At 39.4% G+C, this 27,810-nt stretch overlaps 1 protein-coding gene across 1 annotated transcript; it reads right to left on the minus strand.

The window, feature by feature from the left end:
- Positions 1–7,027: 7,027 nt before the first annotated feature.
- Positions 7,028–9,223, minus strand: LOC147621547 (protein STRICTOSIDINE SYNTHASE-LIKE 3-like). The gene is made up of 4 exons (XM_086824316.1): positions 8,733–9,223; positions 8,150–8,428; positions 7,856–8,023; positions 7,028–7,523 (listed from the first exon to the last, which is right to left on the minus strand). Exons 1-4 carry the CDS (start codon positions 9,221–9,223, stop codon positions 7,106–7,108), a joined length of 1,356 nt encoding a protein of 451 aa, XP_086680442.1. The 3' UTR covers positions 7,028–7,105.
- Between the last annotated feature and the right edge of the window lie 18,587 nt (positions 9,224–27,810).

The following is a 27,810-nucleotide window of genomic DNA, read 5'->3' on the forward strand; positions in this document are numbered from 1 at the left end:
CAATTATAAAACTCTCACAAACACACACACGCTAGCCATTCACATTACTAAAACATTTCAAAATACTTTCACCTTAAAAAAAAAACTCTCAAAAAAAAAAACACACACACACACACACGGGTATATGTATGTATACTCTCTCTCTCTCTCTCTCTCTCTCTCTCTCTCTCTCTCTCTCTCTCTCTCTCTCTCTCTACTTGCTCGAGGACCAACACATAGATCTCTCACCGACTTCTTCCATACAAGCACTCCGAGGGCCAATCCACCTATTATAACTAGACCACAGGCTAGTGCAGGGGCTCGACCGAGAGGTGTGACACTCAACAGAGCCAGTGAGTTATGCAGAGCTCGATGCTCCAAACCCCATGGCCCTCGCCCATGACCACACCACCATAGGAGGAGCCGGGCCATCATCTCCCATCATCGCAGGACCTTCTCGTGCCAGCTCAATTTTATCACCTTGAGCACCAAATTTTATAGTTCTAGATTTTTAATATCTTTCTTTATTACTATTTTGTACCCAGGATGATGTTCCTCATGGATATGATGTAACCTTTTGGTCTCATAGGTCATTTTGGCCTTTTGAAGACGTTAATACAACTTTCTTTCTCTCTCTCTCTCTCTCTCTCTCTCTCTCTCTCTCTCTCTCCACACACACACACACACACACACACACACACACACACAAAGTGAAATCTCTCTCTCTCTCTCTCTCTCTCTCTCTCTCTCACACACACACACACACACACACACACACACACACACACACACACGCTAGCCATTCACATTACTAAAACATTTCAAAATACTAAAACTTTAGAAAAAAGCGTGCACTTTAGAAACATAACACATTGGCCATCGTTAAACCTTAACCTAAAATAACAATCAATAAGTGTTATTTATTGTTGGCACAACAGAGCAACTAGACCCGCAGCCGTGGACAGAGAGACAGACACCGCAATCGTGGACAGAGTGAGGGATAGAGATTCTGCATGCTAATACACACATCATCATCATCATCATCTCTCTCTCTCTCTCCTTTTCGATCGCTTTTATGTGCCCACCAACGCTCGCTGCTGCGCTAACCTTTGCTAAAAGCAAACATGTTGCATGTGGACTATTGAACCATGCGTGTTGCGACTGTTGATGCATGTGGACTGTTGAAGCATGCTATTGACTGTAGAACCAAAGGTACCCCCCTCTCTCTCACTCTCTCTCCCTCCTTTCCCATCGCATGAGTATATTGAGCATTCAACACGGCCAAAGACAGAGATAGGGAGTGCCTACAATAAAAAAGGGATGTATAGGGAGGGCCAACCACCACACCAAAGGGGAGCACACGTCAACTTGAGAGCCAGTCGATAGGGCGAATCACCAACAGAGGAGGGGAGCACATCCACTGGAGAAGACGCCTCCAATAGCCTGCACAACCACCAAAAAAACATGAGTTAGAAAGAGAGAGAGAGAGAGAGAGAGAGAGAGAGAGAGAGAGAGAGAGAGAGAGAGAGAGAGAGAGAGAGAGAGAGAGAGAGAGAGAGAGATGCTCACCACTAGGGAACAAAGGAGAGCTTGCGTGCAATGAAGGTTGGGTCGATAGGAGGGGAGCTCGCTCGATTTGCAAAGGACGAAGACGAAGATGAAGCTGGCCACTACATGAAGATCAAATTCCCTCTCGCATTAATGAAGGTGGCGACCTGCAACCTGCGGTTCTAGAAGAGAGGCGGCCTAGCAATGCAAGAGGGGTGGCGTTGCATTGGAAGAGTGGTGGCCCAACAATGCAAACGTGGAGGTGGTGCATGCACTGTCGACATGGATAAGTCAGGCAAAAAAATGTGACACATGGAGGCCGAAATTAGCCCTGTAATATATAGATAGATAGCTTAGGATATGGTGGAGACCCTTCCAAGGAGGTATTCGATGGGTAACTTGTAAACTTTTGTGTAGTACCAACCATACACAAACATTTTAAAGCTCTTTCCCATGGCCTAATTAACTTGATTGTGGAAGCACTAAATACTTCCTGAATTTTACGTTCATATCAGCACATCCACTGGAGAAGACGCCTCCAATAGCCTGCACAACCACCAAAAAAACATGAGTTAGAAAGAGAGAGAGAGAGAGAGAGAGAGAGAGAGAGAGAGAGAGAGAGAGAGAGAGAGAGAGATGCTCACCACTAGGGAACAAAGGAGAGCTTGCGTGCAATGAAGGCTGGGTCGATAGGAGGGGAGCTCGCTCGATTTGCAAAGGACGAAGACGAAGATGATGCTGGCCACTACATGAAGATCAAATTCCCTCTCGCATTAATGAAGGTGGCGACCTGCAACCTGCGGTTCTAGAAGAGAGGCGGCCTAGCAATGCAAGAGGGGTGGCGTTGCATTGGAAGAGTGGTGGCCCAACAATGCAAATGTGGAGGTGGTGCATGCACTGTCGACATGGATAAGTCAGGCAAAAAAATGTGACACGTGGAGGCCGAAATTAGCCCTGTAATATATAGATAGATAGCTTGTGATATGGTGGAGACCCTTCCAAGGAGGTATTCGATGGGTAACTTGTAAACTTTTGTGTAGTACCAACCATACGCAAACATTTTAGAGCTCTTTCCCATGGCCTAGTTAACTTGATTGTGGAAGCACTAAATACTTCCTGAATTTTACGTTCATATCAGCACGTCCACAGTCAGCGACGCCGCGGCCAGAATTTTGAAGCACCAGTTAAGAATTTTTTCCTGGAGGCGGGTCATACACAGGGTCTTCTCCCGCGCGCGGCTGGCGGACGTGCTTTTGACTTTCAGCTGATGGCCGTACCAACATACCATGAATTTATCCCTTATTTTCTGAAGAAAAAGCCAGCGATTGATACCAATAGGAAAATGCACAAGCCTCCAAAATTACTCCAAGGTTTCTGCATGGCAAAGATTCCAAGGTTTTTACATGGCAAACATTCCTATGGTTGTTTTTTTTTTCTTTTGCTTCTAGAGTTTCTATCTTAGACGTGTAGAATAAAAATGAAAGAAAAGTTATATATATAGAGGGAGAGACGGAGAAGGAGTCGCTTAACGTCGACTTTATTGATCTAGAGAGACCAATCGATGGAGAGACTTGAACCCAGGTAGGTTCATGCCATCCCAAGAGTAATTCTACTAGCCATTTCTACCATTTCCACTAGCCATCCCGAGAGAGAGAGAGATTAATGTGTAAAACCATGTTTAACGTATCTTAGACGTGGCTAACTCCATCAAATAGCTAGGGCTAAGGGTGCATGTATAATGTGCATCCAAAAACTGAAGCTGCAAAACGACACGTTATGAAGAGTAATGTATCCAAGATTTGAAAGGGTAAACAATTTTATTGAGCACATTTTAACAATGATGTTTCCAAAGGTAAAGGCTATCATGAGATGGGGGAGATAGCATGGGTTCAGAACCCACCCCCTTCTCCCGCATGCCATTAGGCATGTGGTATGTCAAATTCTATCTCTAAAAAATAACCTCGTAATACACCAAAAAAAAAGATAAAGGCTATAATAATAAATTCCAAGGATTCGATGTCATGTTCCAAACAATAGCTTAGGATGTGGTCCAAGGAGGTATTGGGATAACTTGTAAACTGTTGTGTAGTACCAACCATTCACAAACATTTTAGAGCTCTTTCCCATGGCCTAATTAACTTGGTTGTGGAAGCACTAAATACAACTTGCATTCAAAGCTAGACCTCCACATCATTTTTATGTAAGATAATGATTCTTTCAAACCTTCTAAGTGGCATTAATTAAAATGCATGTAGCAGTTAGCACCTTATACTTCCTCTGCCCCCCCCTCACATTCCTCTCGGTCTCTGTCCGCCCTCACCTCACCTTACACAACCCGAGCACCCTTCCCCCGCCTCTTCCTCCCGGTCTCTGTCCCCCCCGGGTCTATCCGCCCCCGCCTCACCTTTTACAACCCCAACACCCTCCTTCATCTGTCCTCCTCCACCCATCATCCTTACACAACCCCAACTCCGTGCAATGTGCGTATCGTAAAGAAAAAGAGCAAACCCTAGCTGTACAGAGAGACAAAGGTCGGACTCCAGAGCTAATAGAGGGCATGCATGCAGTTCAAAAGACTACAAACAAACACGCGTTGTGAGGAGGTGGATAAAATCTGGAGTAACTATTTTTGGGAAGATTTACAAGCATTAGAATATCATAAAATTGAGGTCGTAAAACCTTATAAAACAAAAAAATGTAGGAAAGTAATTAATTAATAGCCTTGAAGAAACGTTTTCGTGCCTTATTATGTAAGACACGGTTCTCTTAATTCCCTGAATTTTACGTTCATATCAGCACGTCAGGCGGCCAGAATTTTGAGGCACCAGTTAAGAATTTTTCGCTAGAGGCGGGTCATACACAAGGAGCCCACGCGCGTGCTTTTGACTTTCAGCTGACGGCCGTACCAACATACCATTATTTTCTGAAGAAAAAACATCAATAGGAAAATGCACAAACCTCCAAAATTACTCCAAGGTTTCTGCATGGCAAACATTCCAAGGTTTTTACGTGGCAAACATTCCTATTTTGCGTTAAGTTGTTTTTTTTTCTTTTCCTTCTAGAGTTTCTATCTTTTCTCTATTTCAGGATTTAGGGTTTTGGTCTAAGTCCCCCCACCCACGATGTCTTAGCTCCTACTCCATTACCGCTTGAAAATATAATATATATGTGTAAAATATGTTCTTTTCTATTCATTGGACTACCATTGTAGTTTTTTTCTATACAATTCTGCAAAATAATCTGTGTAGAATTTCTTTTATTCTTAATAATGAATAAAGATAAAAGAAAAGTTATATATATATATATATATATATATATATATATATATATATATAGAGAGAGAGAGAGAGAGAGAGAGAGAGAGAGAGATTAATGTGTAAAAAACACAAAATCTTAGTTTATCAAAAATCTTGTAGATCATGCAAAACATTCTATTTCAAAGAAGTGGAGGTACCTCCACACAATCTCTTCTAAATGAAATAAGTGTAAAGCAAGTTTATAGAGTTGTATCTTGGATAGATCTATCTAGAAGCAATGCCCGAAGTCCTTGAGGCTTTTCTTGTCTTTGAAACATGTTGAGCAAAGCTCAAGAGCTCAACCCTCGTAAAGAGTTTGATTGTTGCATCCTTCTCGTATACGTTATCACACCGATGTGGCTCCCCACATCTGATGTTTGGCAATCTTTTCTCACTCGTCACTCACCAATTCTAGTGCATGAAAGAGTTGCAAGAGAAGAGAAAACATTGGTTCAATTGCATGTATGGAGAATTGTTCCTTTGCAAACGCGAGAAAATGACTCGTATACTTTGTAAATCTTTTCTCACTTGGTCTCCCAAGTGAGAAAAGCTTTTGCAAGTGCTTGGCCTTTCTGGCTGGGTTCCTCATGTTATGACCTTACAATCATATGCAAGTTCAAATGTGTGTGAGAGATAAAACAACATTACTTTCATAGTTATTTTATTTCTCAACATTTGTTAGACTTATATGATCACGATGACATCATTTAGAGGACTTTCACCACCCACTCCCATTTGCTAGTTTGTCCATGTCTACACTCACTGCCCACTCCCATTTGCTAGTTTGTCCATGTCTAATGTGAATGCCTTGTAGTCATTTTTAGTAACTAGATTATAAGAGTTGGGCCAATGATTACCCATAGATTTTGCGCCATCTTCAATTTATATTTTGGTGCTTTTTTTCCCCATTTTCTCTAGTTGAATGAATAAAAAAACACTCATTTAATGATTATTATCACTCATTTCCACCATGTGCCACGTCTTAGAGCCACATCTTGCCAAGGGTAGAGAGAGCATCGTGAATGTAGCATTGAAATGCAGGGAGCCACAGTTGCTTTTTGATGAGCGTCACACCCATCTTCGAGCATTTTGGCCGTAAAAAATTCAAATGCCCATCAAAAATTACACTAACATGCAAAAAAAACTTGTTTTACTTCACCAAACTCATCAATTTTGAAAGGCAAAGGTGCCCATAAAAAATCAAGCTTTGGCCCAGGAGCACCACAAAGGTACACGTCCCACGTGTACACGAGAATGAAATTCAATTGACTAGTCGGCTACCCGTGCTCCACATGTTTCTAGCTTTCTATAATTCAAATTTTACCCCATATTTCCCAACCTCCTCCTCCTCTTCCGGAACCTCCAAATTCATGCCACGTGACAGCTTTGTAAAACTCTTCCTTAAGATAGTATAGAGATGTATGCAAAAAAAGAATGAATGATTTTGGTTGGGTGCATGATTTTGGTTGGCTTGCTACAGACTCTCCGATTCTTCACATGTTGTCCAATTACCCCTCCACTGTCACCCTCTTTTTGGAGATGGGCAAGTAGAAGCTTGAGATTGGGCAAGTAGAGGCTTGAGAAACACCCTGATATCGCTTGGTGGAACCCATCAATAAAGGGTTGGTTCCCCATAGGACCTGCTCCCCTTGGTAGGATGGGACTGTTAATGATGTTATGGAATCACTCCCAATGCATCTAAACCAATGCCCAAGCGTGGGGGTGCTCTCATGTAGCAATCCTACAAAGGATCTTCACCATATTATATCATTGACATAGCCTCTTGAGATACGTTTCGTTTGGGCACCTTAAGCCAACTTAGAGCCCCGTCTTCCCAGGGGAAGGAAGAGGAGGAGAAAACATTCTTCACACCTAAAAGTAACCTCATTGCTTGTCTCCATAACCCTTCATGAAAATAGCTTATGACCCTTGCCACATTTGACCATCGTCAGATTTGTACCGCTACACCTCACCCCCCCCCCCCTCTCTCTCTCTCTCCCCCCCTTATAAAGGCCATGATCCACTGGAGTTCAAGTCCCACCGTTGGTCGTATATGCCCTCGTGTTGCATTCTATCGACGTTAATACCCCTCGTGTTGCATTCTATCGACGTGAATACCCCCCTCTCTCTCTCGCGCAAGAGCAAGGAGGATAATATCATTTTCAATTGTGTAGAAGGATCCAATGTTGAGAGAGAGGGAGAGAGAGAGAGAAAGAGAGTTCTTTTGATCTGATTGGTGGAACACCATTTTACATTGAATATCCTTTCGTTTGGTGATAAGGTCAAGAGGCGGCGTGGAGGTCGTAGACGGCAATGTAAGGGAGGAGGACTGAGCCAACCCACAGTCGACCGTCGCGTTCGTCCACCTCGCTGGCGTACTTCACCACGCTGCCCGCGACGTCCTCCAGAACCTCCACCACCTCCCCAGCATGACGCCCGCTGTACTTGGCCACGATTCCGTGCGGGGGGCCTCCATTGAAGATGCGGTAAACGTGTTTGAAGGGGATGGGCAACTGCAAGAAGGCCCGTCGCAGCCACGGCAGCGCCCCAGATATCATGCTGGGCAGATTCCGCCGGCAGTGCATTGCCACCCAAAAATCCCCCTCCTCGTTCACCCTCACGTTGTCCGGGTACCCTGGTAGCACGGCCATAACCTCCGTCTTGCCTGCTTGAGCGCCCTTCAGCCAGTGCCGCAACAACCTGCAATCACAGAAAAACGCCAGAAACATTTAGGAAAGTTGCCGACGAGAAAACACTACATATTGAATACTCAATTTTTAAGACTTTTTGCTTTGTTGTGCGGGTCACTTTTTATAGTTTCCTAATTATCATTCCTTGTTAAGCGTGGCTTACGCTTACAACTTGCCAAAGAGACATCTTTGGAAAAATGAATTATGATTAGCATGTCATTAAGCTAAGATACAATCCAAAATTAGCAAAACAAACGAATGCACAGGATTTATATACGGTAGTTTTCAAACATGTGAGATTACACCATGCTTGTAATTATTATCGGTTTATTGATATGTTACCGGCCCGGGACGGACTCCGCGATCACCAAAAACGACTCGTCTTTGCTGAGCGCCACGCCGTTGGGAAACTGCAAGCCTCTCAGCACCACGCTGGTCTCTTTGCTTTTGGGATCATACTTGAGAAGCCTGCCCGAATCATCCCCGGACAAAACCAGCAAGAAAAAGTTCCTGCTCCAATCGGGCACCGTATTAATTAAACAGCCACTAATCTGCACTTGATAATCATGAAGGGCTCCCTTAATCCTAGCTGCTTCTTTTGCATGCGATAAGAAAGAGGGTAATAGGATTTAGCACCTCCTCTCGTACTTGGAGCTGCTGTCGGTAAAATAGACGGAGCCGTCAGAAGCCACGTCCAGGTCGTTGGTGAAGCGTAACGGCAAGCCTTCTACCTCGTTTACCAAACGCTTGGCCTGGCCCCCTTCTGGCCCAACCGACAGCAAGCCAAAATAAGCATCGGCTATGTATAGATCTCCCGTCTTTCTATCGAAACGCAGGCCCAAGGGCCTCCCGCATACGTGCTCGTTTCTAATCGCCTGTGATAGAGGTTGGCCAGGCTCGCAAATTACGCTGGACCTGTTTGATTAGAACAAATTATTAGCCATTAGCCCACCTAATCATCAATCAGCCACACGATTTACACCCTTGACCTCAGCTCGAAGCCCACCCGTTACTCAAATTAATGCCATCAACGATACCGCAAAACGCTGAACTGAAAGTCAATGACCCAAAACAGCATACAAAAATTAACCTAAGCTCGCACGTTAATGAATGGACTAAACGCCCTAACCTAGGCCATACGACGTCATTAAGAACTCGAAATGGCAGCACATTAAATAGCATAAATCTTGGGAATTAGAACAGCACTTAAAATGCACACCTGTTTGCGGAGGTGTGAGCGAACTCCTGCCACCCAGCTTCTGGTCCATCCCACCTCATGATGCGCCCATCAGCGACGCCAGTGTAGGGGCCTTTCCCATGGGGATCAATAGCCAGGCTCTCGGGGCCCATGAGGCCGTCCGCAGACCATTTGCGAGCTCGCTGCAGCTTGCTTTGGCCATCCCGGGGGAAGTAGAGGTGGGAGAGAAGGGGCTGCTTCACATATTTGGCTATGAAATCGGGGTCGTTGCCAATGATGCTGAGGCGGAAGGGGTCGAGGGCCAAGAAGAGAGCAGCGGCAAAGCAGAGGGCAAGGCAGACATTGGCACAGCTGCTCTTGGTGTCCACCATGTCGTGTGGAGGATGTAAGAAAGGTTGGGGTTCTGGTCGACCCAAGGTCGGTAAGCGCGGAGCTCGTTGCATATGTAATTGATGAGTGCACCCACTCCAGCAATATACACAGCGCCCTCCAACCCCCCACCCTTCTCGCATGCCATTTTGCCACGAGGATGCTTCCTTACCTTTGGACCCACCCTAACACCCTTCAATTCTTCTTTCTCATGTGCCAGCACTTTTCACCGGCCCAACTTTGTACTTACACATGTGCCCCTTTTACCATCTCTCCAACGGGTCACGTAAGCATAAACTCTTCATAAATGTAAAGAAGAATGAGTTCTTCTTGTCAAAGAATGAGTTCTTCTGTCAAAGATACACTATCTTGGGCATATTGTATCCAAAGATGGAGTGCTGATGGATCCTACAAGGATTGATGCAATTTTGAATTAGAGATTTAGAATGGATGTAAGAGGGTGGATAAAAGATACACTATCTTGGGCATATTGTATCCAAAGATGGAGTGCTGATGGATCCTACAAGGATTGATGCAATTTTGAATTAGAGATTTAGAATGGATGTAAGAGGGTGGATATGGAGATTTTGTGGTTAAATAAAAGCAACTATGTTCTCATGTAATCACCTCCTAATCCAAATTTGTAGTGTGAGAGAAACTACAACTTTTGATTTTTGAAATATTATTCAATTAGCCTACATTGCACCTTTTGATCTTGAAACATTTTTTAATTAGCCTAAATTGCAACTTTGGAACTTTGAACATCTTACTTCAAATTGCAACTTTGTATTTCCATTTGGCACACCCATAGGAAAGGTTCAACTTATGGATTAGAAGGTAAGATTCTAGAGCATCTTAATGTTTAACATTGAGTTGACTCTTAACGTCAAGTGTAGAATGGTCCCTCCATGCTCCAACGTTCATGTTAAGCCGCCTACTTGCTTTGTCATGCATATTAGAGTCCTTTCCAAATAACTTCACTCCACAAAACCATCCCTCTCACATAAAGGCTTCACAGTTCATACTTTTCCATTGACCCAAATATGGTGGCCTCTTCACAAGTCCTAGACCGCACAATTGTCCTCTGTTAAGTTGCATTGGACCAAGAAGGGCCAAGAAGGAGTTTTTACTCTAAGAAACTTTTACCACTTTAAAACATATTGTTTTCCTTTAAAAAAATAGGAGCAAAAAAATTCAACCAATGTTTTTTTATATAGATGATAAGCACACACTCAATCGGCAAGAATCATGTGATTAGGTAACTAATTAATGGGCCTAGAATTCTTATGAGCAAGAATAAGCTCTTTTCATTTGTGGTTTGACGCATAATTTGCCAGAGTTTGATATTTATGATGTTTAAAATAAAGCAAAAGAATTGTAAGACATATTCATCAGTAATATTCATGAGCTTCAAGGGGAGAATCTTTGATGGTCACCCACTTTCATCCCTCTTGAAAAATCTAATTAATTTTCATATGTTTCTTTAACAAAAGATGCAAAAAAGGATCCTTGTCCCTTAGTAAAGTCTGAATCACTGCTAATGTTTTCTTTATGGACCTTGACTCATCTTTCAAAATGCCAAGTCTTTTTATAACATTTAATGTTGTCACTAATTGTATCTTTGTTGGATATGAGCAAAACAAGTTCTTCTACTTTTATGCATAGTGATGTTTACATTCACCAACACACTACCTACTTTTCTATATTCTTAAAAAAAACATATTATGAAATGATCCAACATACCATCACATCACATCAACATTGAAAGTTACGAAATGACCTTGAGTCCAAGCTACATGGCCTTCCATGAGTTGGTGTCCATGGGAGTAACCTTTGGTCTTAGAAAATTTGAACTCTCTCATATTTTGTGCCAACTCATGTGACAACCACATTCCCTTTAAAAAAAAAAGAAAATACATATAGTCACATGAAGATGTTTATATGTAGGCACAAGACTCAAGGGTCACTACGCTTACTAAATAAACCTTAACATCATACTTACACACCATACAACTTACACATATAATATTGGAACTTCAAGTGTCATCATGCCCAACCCCCTCCCCCCTCTATACATGAAAAATTAAATACATATATAAGCACACATACGCATGCTATTATGCACACACATATAACATTGGAACTTCAATTGTCATCATGCCCAGCCCCCTCCCCCCTCTATGCATGAAAAATTAAATACATACGCATGCTCTTATGCACACACATATACATGCATATACACATACATGCACATGTGTGTGGACACACACACAAAAGGAAAACAAAACTCCTATGTGTGTGCATGTGCAAGCACACATGTTTATGTACTTAAACATACAAGGAGAATCTTTTTACAAACAAAGAGAATAGCCTTGGAAGTCTAAGCAATTTTTTTACTCTTGCATGAATATTATAAACATCCAAAAGGTTTTAAAAATTATTACTTTTTGATATCCTTGGCATTAAAAGAATAATTTATAATTGCAAGGGTTTAAGTAGTGAAACATATCCTACATTTTTTGAAAATGCATCAAGTTTGATAATGATGTAGACCATCAATTGATCTAGTTCTTATTTGATGAACTAAGGTTACAATGATATTTTAATGATTTTATGCTAAATATATGTGCTAAAAAAATGAGAAACGTCAATGTTTACATATACTTATCTTCATAAAATATAATATATATCCAATAAGTGATGGGTTTTCTAGTGCTTATTTTCATGTGAAGCTTGTCTAAGATGTTATGAAAGAGTACCATTAGTAGTGGGCCAAGATTTAAAATTATGTTCATGCCACAAATTGTGGAAAGACATTTTTTTATCATTAGCATGTTTAGGTTTTCATTTTGATGTTCTAAATAAAATTGAAAGAAGCTTAAAAGGATGAATGCCTTAAAATTGTGTAATGTAATTCTTTACATAAGTGTGATTTGGGTTTCTTTGAGAAGTGTCTTTGGGGGCCGTGTCTTAAAATTGAAAGAAGATTAAAAGGATGAATGCCTTAAAATTGTGTAATGTAATTCTTTACGTAAGTGTGCTTTGGGTTGCTTTGAGAAGTATCTTTGGTTGAGAATCACAACTACATTATATGCTCTCTTCAAATATCCATAACATTGTGTAATGCATATTTATGCATGAAAAAATAACGATCCCCTATAATTATAGCAATGGTATAAACTATTAAATGTTAAAATATCACATTTTGATGCTACGATTATTTCAAAAACTTAAAAAGGAGCAACACCCTTTTAACTATTATTCCAGTGAAACATTATATGAACCATTGATAATTTAGTGGGTAAATCATACTACTTAAAGGAATGCTTTTGTTTTTAACCATTCTCTTAAAATGTAATATAATTAAATTATATTTATTGATATTCACAATTAAGAATTTTGTATTTAGATGTTAAATTCTCTATCTTGAAGATGTTAAAGTGTATATCTTGAAGATGTTAAAGTCTATATCTTGAAGATTGAACCATGTGCTATATGTCTAGCCTCATTCATCAATTGAAAACTCTCATTACTACCATAGCTTCATTCATTTTACCAACCCACCCCCCTCTGCCCCACCCCCCTCTCCAAAATAGAAAAAGAACCATCTAAGATCACCCCTCTCCTATAGTATATAATATGTAATAAAGAAATGTGACATTGTTTAATCTACACTTCCTTATGGCATATCAAGAAATACTTTAAGTAGTAAGAGAATCCATAGACCAGAATATTCAAGATTAGAAGTGAAAATGCACACCATGGATACCCTATAATAAAAACAATCTACATTGAGATGGACTAGAGCATGTCACATTGCTGCAAACGTGATTAAGGACCCTCTAAATTTTTGAGCCATGATACCACCATATCATTTGATATTGAAAACATTTTTTTAGTTTATGAAAATGTGTAATTGATAAATATCTAAATTGGGCCATTATTGAATGAAACCAATACAATCCCCCAAGATTGACTATGACACTCACACCATGTGGATATAAAAATATAGTAAAGAGATATATGTCTTAAGACTAAGATTAGAGGAGAGATTAGTTCTCTACTTAGTCATACACAAGCTAAAAGGTCTATTCAAAAGAAAGAGAAGACTTTTATAGTGTTAGTTAACAAAATTACTACTATCACTACCTTCACATCAATCCTACCTCTCTAAATTTTTGGATTGTTTTCTAGAAGAACTACCGCATGGAATATCGAGCTCTAAACCCGAAGACCATAAGATAGAGGTTGTCCCAAGTAGTACACCACCTTACAAGATGGTAAAGAGATGTATGTCTTAAGAATCAGATGAGAGGAGAGCTAGTTCTCTACTTAGTCAAACATAAGCTAAAAGGGCTATGCAAAAGAAAGAGAATACTTTTATAGTGTTAGTTAACAAAATTATTGCTATATCACTACATTCACATCAAGGATTCATACAACATGATATATAAAAATAAAATCTAGATATCGATAGAAGCGCTTTTAGAGAGGGGACTTATCTGATTATAGTGTTAGTTAACAAAATTATTGCTATATCACTACATTCACATCAAGGATTCATACAACATGATATATAAAAATAAAATCTAGATATCGATAGAAGCGCTTTTAGAGAGGGGACTTATCTGACCTCATTATTTTTTGTCATCAAGGAGAAGAATGGAACTTTTGTGTGTTGACTATAGATCTTTATCCAATATTACGATAAAGAATAGATAACCTATCCTCAGAGTATGTGATTTATTAGATAAATTGAGAGGGGCTAAGGTATTTACAAGATTGACCTGAAGTGTGGTACCATCAAGTGAGAATGGCTAAATAAGATATTTATAAGACTACCTTCAAGACCTAGTCTGGTCATTATGAGTTTATGGTTATGCTATGTGGACTAACTAATACTCCTGTGACTTTTAATTGTATGATATATTCCTCAAGTATCAACCCTTTGTGGTACATTTATTCTTTGATGGATCAAAAAATTCAAGAACATCTAGAGCTAGTATTTTTACTCTTAAAGAAAAACCATCTATATCTCAACCCTGAGAAGACTAGTTTCTTCCAAAATAAGATTGAATACTTAGGCCACATTGTATTAGTAAGGGAATACAAGTTGATACAAAGAAGAATCATCACTTGGCCTAGACTACATGATATACATGATTCATAATCATTCTTGTGTTTATGTAGAAGCTACTATAAGAAGTTTGTTAAGAAATTTTCTTATATTGCACACCCATTAACTGAACTCCTAAAGAAAGCTAATAATTTTCATTAGAGTGAGAGATAAGATAGATCCTTTGAAGCTTTGATAGAAGCTCTTACTCATGCATAAGTATTGCAACTACCTGACTTTCATTGATCCTTTTTCTTAGTTATAACTAATGTTAGTGGTTAAAAGATTGGAGAGTAGTGTAGGATGGGCATCCCTTAGCCTATGAGAGTCATAAGTTAAAATCGATAGAGAGTAATTATAGTACTTATTATGACAAATACTTAGTTGTTGTGGTGATACATGTTCTGTGGACATGAAACCATTATCTTTTTGGATCAAAATTTTTGATAAAGAATGATCAACAGAGAGCATTAAACACTTGAGGCATCTTTTATTTAGATTTTTTAGCCTATGATTCAATACCAACCTGATAAAGAAAATTTAGTTGCTAATGATGTTAATAGGGGACCTAGGGTCATTATATTCGACATAGATTCAATGTTTTGCACCCACTTTTGGACTATATTGTTTGAGAACTTAAGCACTAAATTAGATTTCATGATCAAATTTCATCCACAATCCAATGAGCAAATAGAAGGGACTAATAGTACCATTTTGGATTTACTTAGAGCCTACGTTTCTTCTCGACCAAAACTTTAAGGTAAATATTTTCACTTTTTACAATCTGCCTACAACAACACACCTCACTTAGCTATCGAGATTATTTACTTTATTGATTATGACTATACATTCTAATTACACATCTTTCCTTAAATCTGAGTAGCTAATAATTTTATACGATGAGGTTTTGATGATATATTCCAATAAGTACGACAAGCAATATGTTAATCGCAAGAGAAATATACTAAACATGCAAATAAGAAGAGAAAAGAGATACCATTTAAGGAAGGTGATTATGTTCTCTTGAAAGTTAACAAAAAAGTTTGATGCATCTGTGTGTATGTTTCTACCTTAATCTCCACTCCAATAACTGGTTTCACAGTAGGTTCTCGAGGCCCTCACCCCGTCTCCTTAAGCTTCTCTTTTGATTGTCTTATATTGAGCTATCCTCTTGGGTATTCTATATTGTGTTATTAACTACGCATTTCGGGGCACTTTGGCATTTCGTGTCTCGTTCGCATGCTATAAGGTTTTCGTAGACACCCCAAGGGAGTGTCAGTTTAAATTGTCTTTATTTGATTTTGGGTTTGCAACACTGGGTGTGCAGACAGGGCTGTTGCATTGCATCTTTGAGCTCAATGACATCGTCACATCTTCAACAACATTTGCCTCATTGAATCCAATTGAGTTGAAAGTCCACATGTGCTCTGGATCTCTAAGCTTGGGTTACTTTTTTACCTGAGCAACATTGAGTATCCTCTAGGTGATACCACCTACTTTGTCGATCACTTACTATTTTGGGGAGAAGAAGAATATGGAAACCAATGCACTTAGAGAGCTTGGTTGAGTAGGTGGGAGTCTCATTTTGTTGTTATGTTCCATGTAGTATCCAAAGGGATTCCAGCCTACGAGGATATGTAATTAAAGGCCCTTGTGAGGGAGCCGAATGAGTAGACTTTTATCGTTGACTTTTTGTTTAGTTGGGGCGGGAGTATAATTGAGGCCTTTATATAGAAGTTTAGAGAGCTCATTATATGAAGTTCTTTGGGAGTCAAATATGTATGTTTGCCTCTTTTTCCTATATGGACTTCCTTAGGATTAGTAAAATAAACTGAGGTAAAATGGGAGTATAATTAAGGCCTTTATATAGAAGTTCATAGAGCTCATTCGTATCACCACTACATGGGAGATTTGTAGCCATTTATATAGTAGTCATGTGTGGATGTAGGCCAATCATTGGCCAGGACACTTATTTCCCTCTTTAGGAGGTTTTTTTCCTCGAATGTATATATACTTTTATGAGTGTGCATATGATCGGGGGAAAAACCTCCTACATATACATGGATCATGTGGCTAATTAATCCCCAAATGGCAATCAACCCAATGCTTTGTGAAAAGCTTCAAACTTCTCTCGTGAGAGAGCCTTTGTGAACATACCTACCCGCCACATTGTTGTGTGTAGAGACATAGTGTAGAGACATAAGCTAAGCTAATCTCTCATGAGTGATGAGCCTCTCCCTGACATAGTGATAATGAACCTCAATGTGTTTTGTGCGAGCATGAAACACTGAGTTACTTGCAAATGGCTAATGCATTCTAGCAGGCCAATGAAGATGGAGTGGGGGGTTGTTGAACAACACCAAGATCTACTAGAAGGCATCTTAGCCATACACAATTCCATAGTCGTTGTAAAAGCTCCAATGTGCTTAGCTTCATAGCTCAAAGTGTCCACTACTATCAGCTTCTTGCTGAGCCATTATATACATAAATCACCAAGGTGAAAGTAAAAGCCACTACTGGACACATATGTGTCATAACATCCAACCCAATCATAATCATTAAAGGCAATTGAATATCACCCCCTTTATCATAGAATAGGCCAAGGGACTGTGTGCCCTATAAGTATCTAAATTCTCACTTTGATAGCCTACACTACGACAACTGTGCATATGCTTGCTTGATTGAGAGACCCCAAATTGAATGTTCGGTCTTGTATTACATAGACAGACAAGACACACAACCTACTGATAAAGTGTGATGCATCAAATGGTTCACCTGCATCTTGGAGACTAAGCCTAGCACTTATCTCTACTACTGATGTAGCAGTAGGCTTACAATCTTTAAGACCAAACCATGTAAGCAGTCTCCATATGTACTTTGACTGCAACACCACAATACCATCATCACACTCCATAAAGTGTATGTCAAAAATAATAATGGAATGAGTCCAAATGTTTCATCTCAAATAGCACATGTAATTTAGCCTTGAAGGTTGAATCTTCTCCTTAGGGCCTTTGAGCAGCATGTCATCAACATATAAAACGATGATAAAAATTTATCTTTATGCCTCTTTAGTTGGATTATTTCAAAAAACATTTGCAACCAGTTATGTATTTATCTTTTCATACCATGCTATGGGAGCATACTTAAGGCCATATAAATCTTCTCTTAACCTACATACTTTTGACTCATACCATGCTCTGGGAGCCTTAAGGCCATATAAAGCTTTTCTTAACCTACATGCTTTAGATTCATGCCCCTTCTTAACAAAATCGTGTAAGGCTGAGATATATATACCTCCTCATGAAAATCACCATTTAAGTAGGCAATATTGATATCCAATTGATTCAATTGATGTACATTCTAGCCATGATACACTGCTAATGAATAATACATGTGACCATAGTCATACGAGATGGGGTGCATAGGTCTCATCATAATGTATGTCCTTCTCTTGAGCATAACTCTTTACAAAACAAGCCTTGCCTTGTAGTGGTTAATGCTACCATTAGCTTTACACTTAAGCGTATAAACCTACTTTGTACCTGGAAATCTACTAAAGACAAGTGTTATCTTTGAGAATTGAGTTATACTCATCCTACATGACATGCATCCCAATGATGATGATTTTCATGCTTCCTCAAAGGAAATAGGTTCATCTTCATTGCATATACTGGCAATGAGAGCTTGATCCACATAAGAATAAGATACATGATGAGAATCTACATGTGTCCTTGCTAGGTAAAGATGTAGCTAATTTTCTATCCCATAGTGTCTACACACCAACTATTTTGGCATATTCTTATGTCTCTATGGTTGCCCTTTCCTCATCCATTGCATCATCTGCTTGCCTCATCAATAGGTAGATCTATGGGCTGAAATTCCAATTGATTTTCACCCGATATGGGCTGATTTGCAACACCTTGTTAAGCATTCATTTGCTCCATATATGTGATTTCTGCATTCCTACCATTAACATTTCTACATTATTGCCATTAACATTTCTACACTATACACTGCCATTTTTCATACACTTTGTAGGTTTCCGTCCTCCTTCATCATTGATCTATTGGACCAACTTGGTTGCATTCAATGGGCATTGACAGTACCTCTGCAAGTAGTTGGAATATTTGCATTTTGTGTTAGAGATCCGTTATTTGCTGGCTAAAATGACAAGCAGTGATGTATTTGGGATGCTTTCTCTGCTGAGGATAACCTTGAGACGGGACTAACTACCAATTGTGGTCCTATATAATACATCATGTATTGGTTTCCAAAGGGATTTGGAATGTCGTTATTGGTATTAAGGCCTACCCTATCTCGTTAACACAAGATAATACAGGTACTTTGACACTAGTTTAGATGGAACTGTGGCGTCTATCTCCGTATCTCCCACAAATAGAATAAGCCAGGTGGGATGGAAAGGATGCATAGGTGCATAAATCGGTGGCACTTTCCATGAAAATAAGCTCCAAAGAAGCATTATTCCTCATATTCTCTCATGTAAAATTGCTAAGCATGCTTGGGATGTGCTTTTTGATGTGCTTTATTAGGTGCATACCAAGGCATAAGTGGCCTACTGGCACAAGTAGTTAGAGTCTGAGAATCTGAATGAGGATGATTTAATGGACAAGTTCCTCATAAGGGTCAAACATCTTGCCTGTATTGATGAGGCATATTCGGACATCTTATTTTGGGGTCTACTATTCTCACAGCTTTAACACATTCATACCAAGGCTTTGCATCCACACTTTGGCTCATGAATGAAGGGTAACTCCAATGCCCTTACGTAAGCAGTGCTCTTGCAAAGAAGAGAAATGCGCTTATGTTTGATGAGTTGGTTGCAGTTCTCTTACAAGAAGAGAAATCTCGGCAAAACCAAACTAGTATGTGTGTGGGAGATCAAACATTTTGCTAGCCTTTTCTTAGGGTAGCTATAAGACAAAGGTATAATCAGCCTAATCTTCTGGAAAGGATGTGGAGAAGGGGGGTGATAATCCTAAGAAGAAAGGCAAATGCAACTACGATCGGAAGCTTGGCCATCATATCAATGAATGCAAAAAAAAGATTAGAGAAGGAGAAGAAGTAAGAGTCAGGCATGGCTATTAGCTATGCTAAAAAGAACTCAACAAACAAACTATACACATGATGATTGGGCATTCATTGTGCACTACAATTATGACCCTTATGTCCATGATGTATGCATAGCACGCGTGGTATTTTTTGATAGTGCTGCTAGCAAGCATATTACTCCTTAGCATGATTTATTTTCTTCCCTTGATCCTACTCCTCAAGGAGGCACAACCACATGTGTAAACAACTTCTCATATTCAGTGAAAGGAGTTGGTAAGGTTGTTCTTGCTATTACAAATGGTGGGACAATCACTCTCTCAAAAGTCTTCTTTGTGCATGCATCAAAAAGAACATGTTGTTAGACTTTGTCATTGCTAGGATAGGCCTAGTGGTGGTCAAATTTATTAATTAGATAGGTGTACAATTCATGACCGGAGTGATGGAGACATCATTGTGGTATCCGATACTTTAAGCCATGGGCTTTATAGGTTAGACATGTATGAGATATTGGCATATAAATCTTGTTCAGTTACTACCACCACACACGTGCTATGAGTGATATAGAGCTATGGCATGCTCACTTTGATTACTTCAATTTTGGTAGTTTGTGTCTTAAAAGGTAAGAGATGGTATCAAAGTTGCCAAAGCTTGAGGCCCTTGCAAACATGTATGTGAGGGATGCATTTTAGGTAAGATACAAGCGGCATTATTCTCGAAAGGTGGATCAGTTAGAGTTATCCAAAAATTACGCTTATACATAGTGATGTATATTCTCCTATGAGGTCATGGTCATATGAGGACATTATCAATCGAGGGATATCTCTACTTTGTGACTTTTATTGATGACTACTCTAGGCACACTTGGGTGTATCCACTGAAAGTAAAGTAAGAGGTTTTTACATGCTTTAAACACTTTGTTTCTATGGCTGAAAAAGTGTCTACATGCAAAGTTGGCACACTTCGTACTACAGATTGAGAGGGGGAAGCATATGTCGAATGAGTTTCATGAATATATGGATGAAATATGAAACAAAAGAGGCATTAAACATCAATGCACAATGTTACACACCTCAGCAAAATGGTATGGCTGAGAGAAAGAACATATCTCTTATAGAGATGGCACGTTGCATGGTTGAAGGCATGATTTGCCTTATATTTTTTGTTGGAGTCAGTTATGTGTGCCACTTATGTGCTAAACAGATGTCCCACAAGGCCTTGTAGATAATTACCCCTTGTGAAGCTTGTAAACGACGACTGAAAGCCCTCTGCAAATCATTTGTATGTTTTTGGTTATCTTGCTTATACTCTTATGCTTGAGAAACAATGCAATAAGCTAGATTATAAGGCATTTTATGGGATACATTTTGAGGGGTACAACTTACAAAGAAAAGGGTATAGACTCTAAGCAAATTTTGGTGAGGAGATATATTGTCTTTGTTGAGAACTCGGCTCAGCCCATGCTTTTATACAAAAAAAACAATAAAATGTATGCTCGCTGGACATCTTTGATACACTCCTACCTTTAAACAATCCCAGGCACAAGACTTTGGATTTTGACTCGAAGACTTGGTTGAACTTTTTATAGGCTTTTTAGGAGAATAAAAGTCTTAAAAGGTATAGAAAAAATGCTTTAATCTCCAAGGAGGTAGCCTTAGAAGGTGTATATAAGTTTAACGCTTAGAAGAATAAGTTTAATGCTTTAATACACTTCTTGCTCATGTAGAGGGGAATTAACTAATTGTTTGGTTGGAACTTGTAGATGGATACAACCCTTTGTCTTGATTTGAAGATTAGTGCCATTAAGCTTTTGGAGTGTCTATCTGTTTGACTGGACATTGAGCCCTCATGTTTGGGCCATTTTGTACATATTTTCTTGTCCTTTTTTCATCCTTACAAAAAAGGGAGTACATCCTATGCAGGTTCACAAAAGGTCTACACACACATAGTGAGAGAGACTGCCTAGCCTAGAGAGATAGAACAAGATAGTAATAAATTTTTCTACTAATTGTGCCTCGAAAACTTCCCTAGCAGTGAGGCCTTTACATTGCAAAGGAGGTAACCTTAGAAGGTTTATATATATGTATATATATATATATAAGTTTAACGCTTAGACGGCTATAAGTGCTGAATCTCCACGTGTCAAGCATCCTGAATTCTAGACAATGTGGTGGCGGCTCCATTGCATATAAAGGCTATGAGGTGAACCGTTTGCAAAGTTGGCCCATACGCAAGGGCCTTAGTACTCACGACTGCTGACCTTAATCACAAGGGCCTTATGCTGGCCTTAAACAAGTGGCTCTTATTCCTCGATGCCACTACCGACCGCCGACTCACCAACTTCCAAGGCGGCGCTCACAGTCAAGTGCCCACCAATATAGTATATTAAGCAAACCTCACTTCAACCATTTCCTACATTCTTAGATTTAATCCAACTATAAGCTAAGGTTTTCAAACCTTTTATCAAAGGCACTAAGGATTTCTACACCCCTCACGCCTTTTTCTCCACCAACCAAATAAAACAAAGCCTCAACGATTTTCACAAACCTCTCCTTCCCATTATCAAAGATTTCAACCTATCTCCATTCCAATTAATTGTTTTCTCCTCCGAATTTCAACCTATCCATTCCAATCGACGGTTTTCACCGCCGCTGAATTTATATAAACCTTCCTTTCTTCAAAAGAAAACTTTTATTCACCTAACCAACAAGGACCAATCAATCTTCTCAAATTGATAAAGGGCTTATCAGTTATTCACCTTGGATTTTCGTGCAAACCAAAAGCATGACTACATCCAACATAACCATAATGCACACAATAATTTCAACAAAATAATAAATCAATACCTTTGGATTTAAGCTTCACAAATGATTTACAAAAGAGACAAAATCTCTAATACCAAATGAAACACCCCACACAGCAAGAGTCTCACATACTTGGATGTCCACCCAAGATGCACATATACATAAGCATAAATCGTGAGGCTATCCAAGTACTTGCAATCCATGGTCACCAACATAACTAAGAGGACAATAGGTGGGTTTGACTAGCACTTGCCATCCAAACGTAGGCTCCAAATTGAATACAATAGGAAGTCAACCTTGCTAGAGACCAATGTACCCCCCCTGGTGTGCGGTGCCCTCACACCTCCGGTCTAGTCATCCATGCCCCATTCCATATATCCTCAGACCTACGTTTGTGGCATCATCGTATAATTAGCTATTGGGCCAATGGCTGAGCGCTTGGTAGGCCCCTCTCATAAGGTCAAAAAAGTGTGAATTTCAAGGAGGAACTCTCTAACCAACTATATATAGCCCATAATCTAGTTCACATTGACAAAACTATCCAATCTCATCTTAGCCTCTTCATGTTTGGACATGGAACATAACAATAAACATCAATTTGTAATACCTCTTTCTCCAAGACAAAATGTAGTTATGCACATGCTTGATGAGGTTTTGCACAAAATATCATAGTTCTTTGTTGTGGGGAGAAAGAGATAAAGAAGATACCTTGAGTCATCAATGTGCTAGTTACATCTTGAGCAAATTACCATATGTAATACTATAATTATGAGCTTTGTTATGGGGAGAAAGAGATAAAAAAGATACCTTGGGTCATCAATGTGCTAGTTACATCTTGAGCAAATTACCATATGTAATATTATAATTATGAGCTCTCCCACAATACTTCATGGAGCACCACCAATAATACACAACTCTTTTTCTTATGGATGTGTTTATTTAATATTCTTTAAAATTTACTATTTAATTAATAAGGATCTAGGACTATGTTGCATCTAGTGTTAATCTTGAGGCGTAAGCTAATGTTTTATAAGGTAGGGGTTAGGAAGGAGGATGAATTTTTCGGTTGATATACTTATAATATTATTTTAATCAGATGAGGAATACATTAAGTAAATCCTACTTTTAATAAGAGGCCTCTTAAATGAGAGGGGGTTGATTGGGTGTACATCAATACATTGGTGAGAGCCATCTTTTTTCTACCTCTTTTTTATTGAACTAACGGTAGGACTACCATTAGGTGAGATTTGGACTAAAAAGGGTCTTAACCACCATAGGACTAATCCTATGACTACCATTAGGTGAGATTTCAACTAAAAAAGGACCTCGCATTATGAGGAAAATCATTATCACTAATCTAAACATTTGACCAATGGGGAGGGGGTTTGGTTGGGTGTACATCGGTACATTGGTGCTACCTCTTTTTTCTTGGATGTAACTTTTCACCTCTCCCTCACTATGTCCCTCTTTTTGGCCCATAGCTAACCCACTTTCTTACATACCTTTTACACACAATTATTAAAACAAACCTAACAAGATTTCGACTTACTTATGTGCTTGCCCATGGTCAACTTTCATTGTTTATTATCCATGAAGCTTTTGCATAACTCAGCAACACTACAAACCATTATAACTATAAAACAATAAAGGAACAAAATAAGGGTTTGGGTAGCACTCGTCTCGCCACCCCAACTATCGGGTCTACTGAGCTAGATGCCGACACACAACCCTAGTATAAGCACATGCCAACAAAGCTTCTATCTTCTTCTCTTCTCTAAAACCATTAACATAAAGAGATAGCCATGTACTACTGAGCTAGATGCCGACACACAACCCTAGTATAAGCACATGCCCACAAAGCTTCTATCTTCTTCTCTTCTCTAAAACCATTAACATAAAGAGATAATAGTACATAATATAAGAGAAAGTACTCTCCTACTATAGCATATAAATGTCGGTCCATAAAGCTTCTATCTTCTTCTCTTCTCTGGAACCATTAACATAAAGAGATAAGAGTATAAACTATAAGAGAAAGTACTCTCCTACTATAACATATAAAGGTCGACCCATAGTGTGAACTCGACTATATGAGTTGGCATTACAACTTTGCCATAACTCTAGTACTCCAAGTCATAGCCTATCATCCCTGGCAGCATATCAATTATAATCTCACCAACCATGCCAGTGACATAAGTGTAAATGCTATCATCCAAGCGGGTCATCAATGTTTGTAGTACTAGTTGACCTCGACATCTCAACATATAACCCTACCACTCATGAGATGTGAGTAAGCAAAGATGTCTTTGATGAGATGAGTAGCTGGTATGCATGAGTAGTGAGAAGGAAACATGATGATGTCCCACATGTAGAGAAATAATCACAGATGCCTTAGTGGACTTCGAGGGTGTTCTAGTAGTGATCCAATGTTAGCCCATGGTCTAGCCCATGGTCAGGTAGGTTGTTGAGGATAGATGCAAGGAATGTAGATGCATCATCTAGTGGTGCTACACATGATGGTACACATGTATCACACAAAGGTAAGGAAAAAAAGATAGATCAACCATTTATGCTTAATCTGTTAGAGCAGGTAACCCTTATGTGGATGGTGATTCTAGTGGCTCCGAGTAGAGCCTTAATAAGGAGCTTGATATTCTGTCAATGATGGTTACTTTTGGTGCATGAAGAACCAAGGTTGTTTAAAGGACACTTCTGAGTGATCTAGGTGTACACAAATCTCCTCAGTTTAGATTCCTTGATGGTGGACAGGCTAAGATATGATTGGATATGCAACCTCACTATGCATTACAGGAGAAAGAACCCACTTATTTTGAGCAAGTACTTGGAAATCAAAAATGGGAAGACGCCATGGATTAGGAGATGGCATATGTAATCATTAGATAGAAACGTGACATGGAAATTAGTGCCTTTACCTAATGAAAAGAAGGAAATTGTATGTAAGTGGATGTACAACGTCAAGTATAACTTAGATGGATCTATGAGTAGGTATAAGGCAAGATTAGTTGCCAAGGGTTATGCACAAACATATGGCATTGACCATGAGGAGACATTATTCAACCCAATTGCAAGAATAGCAACTAAGAGAGCTATCGTTGCTATGGCTATAGTGAAGGGTTGATCTTTACATCAAATGGATGTAAAGAATGTGTTCTTACATATTGTTTATATGATGCAACCACTAGGTTATGCGAGCGATGCACATCCAAATCTTGTGTACAAGTTACGCAAAGCCTTGTATGGCTTGAAGCAGGCACCCAGAGCATAGTCAAACAACAAGGTTGGGGAGTATCTTGTTACCATTGGATTTCAAGTATCTAATACAGATTTTTCACTTTATATGAAAAAGACAAATAGTGGGATTATGATGTTAGTCATTAATGTGGATGGCTTGATTATCACATCCACTATCACAACTATCACTAGTGCTGCTAACATACATGATGTCTGAATGCTTTTGAAGCAAAAGTTTAAGATGAAAGATTTGGGTGAGCTACGGTATTTTCTTGGTATAGAGCTTATGAGATTATGTGATTGTCTTTTACTATTTTATAGAGATAGTATAGCTTGGACATGTCTAAGTATGGTATGCCAGGATGTAAGCCTATTTCAGTGCCATTAGAGCAGAACATTAAGCTTTTTGTAGATATAGGTAACCCCACTATGTACATGTGCATAATGGGTGCTTGATCTACATAACCATTACTAGGCTAGATTTGAGCTATGTTGTTGGAATTGTGAGTCAAATTATGTAGGCTCCTAGGAAGCCACACTTGGATGTTGCTAGAGGGATTCTCAGATACAGTTGATTATGGGCTTTTCTATGAGGTTATCAAAGAGATATAGTTATTTGAGTGTACAGATTGGGCTGGTAATATCTCAAACAAGAGATCTACCATTAGCTTTATGTTTTCTTTTGGGAGTGTTGATGTGAGTTAGAGTAGCCAAGAAACAACCGACAGAGCTACCTTATTGAGTAGAGAGGGAGAGTATAGGGGTGTTGCTATGGCAACTTGTGAGGTAGCTTAGATCCACTTGGTAATATGGGTAAGCCTATGGATAGGGTGGTTATCATTTATTGTGACAACATAAATAGTATACAACTGGCCGATAACCCAGTCTTTCATGCTAAGAGGATGAAGCACATCGAGGTACATTATCATCGTTTATGAGGGAGAAGGTTCTAGTAGGTGATGTGGATATGGTGTATGTCAACACAAAGGATTAAGTGGCTGACATCTTCATGAAGTTATTGGGTACAGAGAAGCTCCGCAAGTTTAGGAGCTTACTTGAAGTGCAGTGTGTGGAGATGAGCTCGAGGAGAGTGTGAAGATATCAAACTCAACTAGTGCTATAGACCTTCGTGGGTTGATAGCTTCCACACTTATGCCACTTGCATGGTTGGTGAGATTATGGATAATATGCTGCCATATGTTTATAGGCTATATAACAACCACTTTGATGTACTAGAGTTATGGCATAGTTATAGCACTAGTTCATGTGGTCGAGTTCACACTATGGACCTACCTTGATATGCTATCGTAGGAGAGTACTCTTAAAGTATGTACTATTATATCTTTATATTATGGTTGTAGAGAAGAGAAGAGAATACATAAAATTCAGCCATCCCTCTCTCTTGTTTGCTTATGTATTCTTGTGTGTGTGTGTTTTCTTGCAACAAGGAGCTCAAGCTCATTCTCTCCCCTGCATTCTTCTCACATATCTCCCAAAACTCGTACTTTCTTTGACTCTCTTTTACTGTTATTTTATATTTATCTCTCATCCCCTTTCTTACGGAATCATGGTCACTTTGTTGTTGTGGCACCCCTCTCTAATTGATGAGGGTTTTGCACATGCTTCTTGCCCATGCTGTAAGGTGTGAGAGTTTGGTAAGATTTGAAAAGGATTGGTCAGGAATGTCAGGGGGGCCTCAGATTGCGGTTGTGGTTTAGTTGAGGCAATTAACGAGGAATGGTTGCTTGGGTTATAGTGACATTGTGGCAAGTTTACAATGGATTGCACAGGTAGTAACCTGCTTGATGATTGTGGTTGCATGGTGGAAGTGGAGGGGAAGTCCTCCTACTAAGCGGTCATTCATGTTCATCTTGCCTTTTACTAAGACCTTTGCTTCTTTGTGTGCTATATGTTTCCATTGCCACTTGGCTTGTGAATTTGTTGCAAAATAGGGGTTGGGGTTTGGTTAAGATTGCCTTAGGAACAAAAATGTGGGTGTTACCCTCATAATATCCTTATGCTCTAAGTAGTGCCTCAAGGAGCCACCATCTCTTTGTTGCTAGTTTTGCTCAAGATTACCACCTCTTGTTAGTATGAGAAGGTTTGCTACTTTCAAGAGCCACATACCTATTTTTTTCCTTTGTATTACCCCTCCTCTGCTTATAAATATTCCTCCATGATCCATCAGGTGTGTGATTGTGACTTTGGGTTCATATGGGCGGGTCTCTTCTTAGCATTAGTAACAACAAGTACATATAGTTAGATATGCTTCTAACATTAAGAGAATTACTATCTTCTCTTAAATGTTGTGAGGTGTCAGCCTCTAGTTTGTGTCCTAGTTTAAAGTGTGGTTCTGGTGTTCCTTCAACCCATTCTTTTGCACCCCTCCACAAGGTGGTAGGATTTCTATGAAGTAGGGGACCAATAGGCATTTTCACCTCTGACGACAAGAATGACGTCAAGTTGGCCACATCCTGTGGTCCATATGCTA

This window comes from Cibotium barometz, chromosome 30, assembly GCF_041138505.1.
Source record: "Cibotium barometz isolate CiBa-2024 chromosome 30, ASM4113850v1, whole genome shotgun sequence".
In the NCBI taxonomy this organism is placed as follows: domain Eukaryota; kingdom Viridiplantae; phylum Streptophyta; class Polypodiopsida; order Cyatheales; family Cibotiaceae; genus Cibotium; species Cibotium barometz.

What these genes read in the sequence shown, in the direction of transcription:
- LOC147621547 (XM_086824316.1), bottom strand. Translation starts at nt 9,223, where the DNA reads ATGCGAGAAGGGTGGGGGGTTGGAGGGCGCTGTGTATATTGCTGGAGT. An exon ending in AGCTCCAAGTACGAGAGGAG is followed by an intron (nt 8,024 to 8,149) that starts GTGCTAAATCCT and finishes CGATTGGAGCAG; the next exon opens with GAACTTTTTCTTGCTGGTTT. An exon ending in GCGGAGTCCGTCCCGGGCCG is followed by an intron (nt 7,524 to 7,855) that starts GTAACATATCAA and finishes CTGTGATTGCAG; the next exon opens with GTTGTTGCGGCACTGGCTGA.